The 5,130-nt window shown below is 34.0% G+C and overlaps 1 protein-coding gene across 1 annotated transcript; it reads right to left on the bottom strand.

Annotated features, from left to right (window-relative positions):
* Positions 1-1,113: 1,113 nt before the first annotated feature.
* Positions 1,114-3,298, bottom strand: LOC107783047 (mannan endo-1,4-beta-mannosidase 1-like). Its single transcript, XM_016604006.2, has 5 exons — positions 2,898-3,298; positions 2,421-2,615; positions 2,137-2,259; positions 1,842-2,044; positions 1,114-1,714 (listed from the first exon to the last, which is right to left on the bottom strand). The coding sequence occupies exons 1-5, from the start codon at positions 3,231-3,233 to the stop codon at positions 1,342-1,344; spliced, it is 1,230 nt and encodes a 409-aa protein (XP_016459492.1). The 5' UTR covers positions 3,234-3,298; the 3' UTR covers positions 1,114-1,341.
* Between the last annotated feature and the right edge of the window lie 1,832 nt (positions 3,299-5,130).

Raw genomic sequence — 5,130 nt, 5'->3', positions numbered from 1 at the left:
AATTTATTATATTTTCTTATTTATTTAGTTTATAATATGCTAGTTTTAAGTATGTCTCCCGCACACCAGTAGAAATATCTAAGCTTTAATGCAAAAGAAGTTATCATGAGAGAGTAAATTTTATTTTTAAGAATAAAAATCATATTTGGGTAAAACTTATGCAAAAATAAAAATTCATTTTTGCATGATTTAACAGCATAAACATGGCGTTGGCACATTAATTACATTTCTGGGTAGCACTGAAAAATAATAGCCGAAATAACAACAAACCCAGTGTAATCTCACGAGTGTGGTTTGAGAAGGGTAACATGTACGCAGACTTTACCCCTACCTTCAAACCTTATCCCTACCTTCAAGAAAGCATAGAGACTGTTTCCGGAAGACCCTCCGCTTAGGAAAGATAGAAGGAAGTAAAATCACTGTACATATTTTGTATTTGGTGTAGTGCCCCATAATTAATTGGGGTTATTATCACGTTTAGCCCGTGCCAGACTCCGAGCATAGCGGGGGACCTTAGTGCACCAGACTGTTCTTTTCTTAACCAAAAAAGTGTATAAATTTTATATAATTTTTGTATATAATATATATAATATATATACATATACAAAAAACATATATTTTTCGGCTATTGTTTTGAAGGCCGGATACAATATCATTTTCCCTTATTAATTTCTGCTGACAGATTCCTTTTGCTTTCAGCAGTTTAATAGTAAATTCTAGCTTTGAAGGAGAAATGACTCTTGCTGATTTGGGCCATAGTACATGAGCCCACCTAGTATATCCGACTATTGTTTGCAAAATATATAAGGTTTTAACACATTTTGCTGCTTGGCCAAAAATATTACAATCCCTAACTAATATATACATATGGCGGCTATTTTTTTTTGGACCGACAACTATTTAAGTTAATTTCTCTAATATTGAATATAAAAGTGAAAGTCCAATTTATTATTTTTTTTTATTATGTGAGAACTACATGATATCAGATTCTTATTACAATTTAATTTAATTCTGTACTTTAACTTATAAATTAACCAATTTGTAAAAATCAAACTAAGATGCACATATAATAAACTTGTACTCAAACTAAAAACTAGGAAGACAAAACCGTAACGTTCCTTTTTCATTTATGCAATTACATTCTTGAGTTTAATCAACTTCACATGGTTGGTAATGTGAGCTTCAATTGGTACTAGATAATCATGGAATTAAAATCACTCAAATCCTATTATAAATTGATTATTGTAAATCACAAAAAAATATAATCGAAGAATGTCCTATTATAGAACTTATTTTCTTAATTTGGTATCCTTCATAATAATGATCTTCATGCCTTCACTCTTAAGGGCTATGAACTAGATTAGCCAAAGTTGTCATAGCATGTGATTGACCTGAAATTATTCCTGCAGTTGAAGGGTTTTGTCCTAAAACAATACAATAACCATCATCATAATTCTCCATTCCTTGTGCCATGAGTTGCCATACTAAGCTTCCTGCCATGGTTCCCTCTTCTTTTGCCAAATTGTATATATTTCTATATACACTACTCATGAATGTATCTCTTGAACTAAGGTTGTATCCTTGATCTCTGCTAGATTTGCCAAATTCAGATAGTACTAGAGGTTTCTTTAGTATGGTTTTTGCATCTTCCCAATGGCTTGTCACCCATCTTTGCATCCATGCCAATTGTGCATCATCGCTTTGTCCGGATACCCTACAAATATAAAGCGTTTAAGTTTTTTGCGTCGTTAATATAAAAGATATTTATACAATCAGGTCATTTATAAGATATTGCAACGAAAACATGTGAATTTGAGAGCGGAGAAACGTTGTTAATATACCATTGGTCAGTGTATGCATGGATAGTGGCAAAATCAATCTCATTGATAAGATGGTTAATGATAAAATCTGTTCCCACTTGATAACCAGGATTAATTTGCTTCCTTTCAGGAACTGAATCACCATAAAATCCCTCCATTCCTATCTCCAACAAGTGTTTTTTGTCTACTGACTTCACAAAACTTGCCATTTCTTGAACCCAAGCCTGGAATATTGATACAACAAAAAGTCAGTCATTGTTACTTCAAAAATTCAATTAATTTGGAAATGAGTTAAAGGGTATCAATTGAAGTTCACATTAACAGTTTTTCCAGAATAGTCAGCTTGGTCGCGTGGCTCATTAATGAGTTCCCATGCCATGATTGTTGGATCATCTCTGTAAGCAATTCTAGTAATGGTGTTGAACCTTGTAACGACTTTCTGTAGCGATTCACAAAAACATAAAATTGTTAGCCATCATATACCAACATTTTTAGTTTACTGAATAATAAAGATATTATGTAGGTAAAGAAAAATATTGCACGAATATCAAATAGTTGATGTTTAAGTGAAAAAAAGTTTTATACGTTGTTAGCATATACCTTAATATGGTTCTTGTAATAATCTTTGAGCATAGGATGAGTATAGAAGTCATCGTCGCCACTAATTTGTGCTCCAACATTTCTTGCCCACTGAACATATTGAGCTTTTCCTCCAAAGTCGTTCCAGTTGTTTACAAAGCTCAAGATTAAGCGGACACCATATTTCTTAGCTTCCGAGATCACAAAATCCAACCCCTAAATCCATAAAATATACAACAATAACCCTAAATTTAGAAACAATTAAAAATAAGTATCTAACTATTGATTCCATTTGAGTTGCTTTGACAATTTAATAGTTAAGGAATTCAATTTATATACCTAACTAGGTGCAACGTGTAATTTTACTATTTATACCAGGTTATTATTCTGTTTTCTAGGTTAATATGTCAGACTTAATATGCAAATACATGTTGTTGTAGATCAACTTAACTTGATAATATAAAAATCCTTATAAGTGAGCTGAACATAAACCTTTACCTGAAAGACATGTTCATCGTAAACTCCAGGTGACATTTGTAATGCTCTATCACCTCCATCACTAAAAGCCCAAGTACGACAAACAGAAAGACCAGCAGCAGATGCATCTCTAAGAACCTCAGTGACTTTGTACCTCTCAGTTGGGTCAGCAGCAACATGCATCAACCAATAGGAGTTGAAACCATTGAATAAAAAGGGGGACCCATTGAGTTCAAAATGAGCACCATTCACTGCTATGAACCCTGCATTAGCATTTCTTGGAAACCTAGCTTCACATGCTAGAGTTAGGAACAAGAGCAAGAGCCCAGAAATACAGATTGTTCTTGTAAAAGACATTTTGGAGTTTAGTTTTCTTTAGTGAATAGAAGAGAAGGGATAGGCTAGAGATCACCTATTGTAGGCTTTTATAATGAGTTGAAGATGAGGAAGTTTACTAAAAATAGCAAAACTTGCAAGACCTAAGAAGACTTGCCTAGTGGATGGAAACTGAAATTTGGTATGTTTACCTGAAAATATTTTATTTTTAAAAGGTATCATGGGATGTTGATGGAATTAAGAGGAAAACAGTTATTTGGTTAAAGGAGAAAGACAAAGATCTGTTAAAAGAATTATACTGATAGATTATGGGGAAAAAAAAAGAAAAACAATAAAAGAAAAGGAAAAAAAATTAAAAGGTTGAAAGCCGGTGTAGTATGGGTGATGTATTGCATCCATTGGTTGTATTTTAATGTTTGATCAGTGCAAAATTTGATGATGCACTATATAGAAACGTTGTATTCAAGTAATTGCAGTTAGGAAAAATTAGTTAGATTTGCTACTATCACATCGAGTTAGTTATTTTATTTGGATAAGGAGAATTTCCAATTGGAAGTTCTTAACTTCTTGTTTTCCGTCGCTCCAAAGCAGCTAAATTTACGATAAAGGTTAAAAGCGATAGTGCTTAATGTCTCTTTTCACTAATTACTAAGATAGTAATTGTTGGGAATAAACCCCACAAGAATAATATTCACGGTAATAATATCGGAGTAATAAGATAGTGCAGATATACAGTAATCAACAAGAATAAAAAGAGTGACAACGACACCAAGATTTTTACGTGAAAATCCTTCTAAATAAGGGGGAAAAAACCACGACCCCCGAGAGAAGCAACTGATATCACTATAGCAAGGAATTTTACACTTTGTAGGATCGAGTAAAATACTCCAAAGACCACTACAACAATCAAAAGAAGTTTATTTCTTTTGATATTCCCACCTCACTATAATATTGCTCACTCCCTATTTTTTCTCATACACTATTTTCTTATACCCTATCTCTGATGCCTCACTCTTTCTTTCTCTCTTTGTTGGCGTGATGAAAGAAGTGAAAGAGCTCTCCTTTTATAGGAGAAAAATATGTAGCCTCTAAGAATGCTACAGAATAATTGTTAATTCTCCTCCTCAAATTTAGCCTTTGGCTCCACATCTCTCTACCAACCTATCCACTAGAACATGTCTATTCTACTTGTTCTTTATTTATTTTAACAATGGGTTGGACCTCACAAATATCTCCCTCCACACTCATTTATTTGAAGGAGATAACACCGGGGTTGCTAATTTGAGTGCATGCCGATAAGTTCTTTGCATAACTCAAACTTGTCTCTTGGTACCACCTTGGTCAGGATATCTGAATGATTCTCACTTGTAGGAATCTTCCTGACCTGCATAGATCTGTCCTCTATCTTTTCCTGAATCTAGTGATATCGCACGTCGATATGCTTTGTTCTTGCATGATACATATTTTTTTTCTCAAGTCTATTGCACTTTGACTGTCACAATAGACTATATATTTCTTCTGGTGCAATTCAAGTTCTTGACGAAACCGTTTCAGCCATACCATCTCATTGCTAGATTCAGTAGCGGCAATATACTATGCTTCAGTTGTAGAGAGTGCGACACACTTCTGCAACTTCAAATTGCTATGATATAGCTCTCCCTGAAAATGTGAACATGTACCCAGTAGTAGATTTATGATTATCAAGATCATCTGTCATATAAGCATCCGTGTAGCCCTTCAAGATTGGATCAGATCCTCCAAAACACAAGCAATCTCCTGCGGTACCTCTTAGGTACCTGAGTATCCACTTGACTGCTTCCCAATGTTCCTTTCCAGGATTTTCAAGGAACTTGCTAACAACACCAACTACATGAAAAATATCAGGTCTGGTGCCACCATTGCATATATCAAGCTTTCG

This window comes from Nicotiana tabacum, chromosome 19, assembly GCF_000715075.1.
Source record: "Nicotiana tabacum cultivar K326 chromosome 19, ASM71507v2, whole genome shotgun sequence".
In the NCBI taxonomy this organism is placed as follows: Eukaryota; Viridiplantae; Streptophyta; class Magnoliopsida; order Solanales; family Solanaceae; genus Nicotiana; species Nicotiana tabacum.
The sequence above is the reverse complement of the archived record's forward strand: the minus strand, read 5'-3'. Positions and strand labels throughout refer to the sequence as shown.

What these genes read in the sequence shown, in the direction of transcription:
- LOC107783047 (XM_016604006.2), bottom strand. Translation starts at nt 3,233, where the DNA reads ATGTCTTTTACAAGAACAATCTGTATTTCTGGGCTCTTGCTCTTGTTC. An exon ending in ACGATGAACATGTCTTTCAG is followed by an intron (nt 2,616 to 2,897) that starts GTAAAGGTTTAT and finishes TTATGGATTTAG; the next exon opens with GGGTTGGATTTTGTGATCTC. An exon ending in ATTACAAGAACCATATTAAG is followed by an intron (nt 2,260 to 2,420) that starts GTATATGCTAAC and finishes GAATCGCTACAG; the next exon opens with AAAGTCGTTACAAGGTTCAA.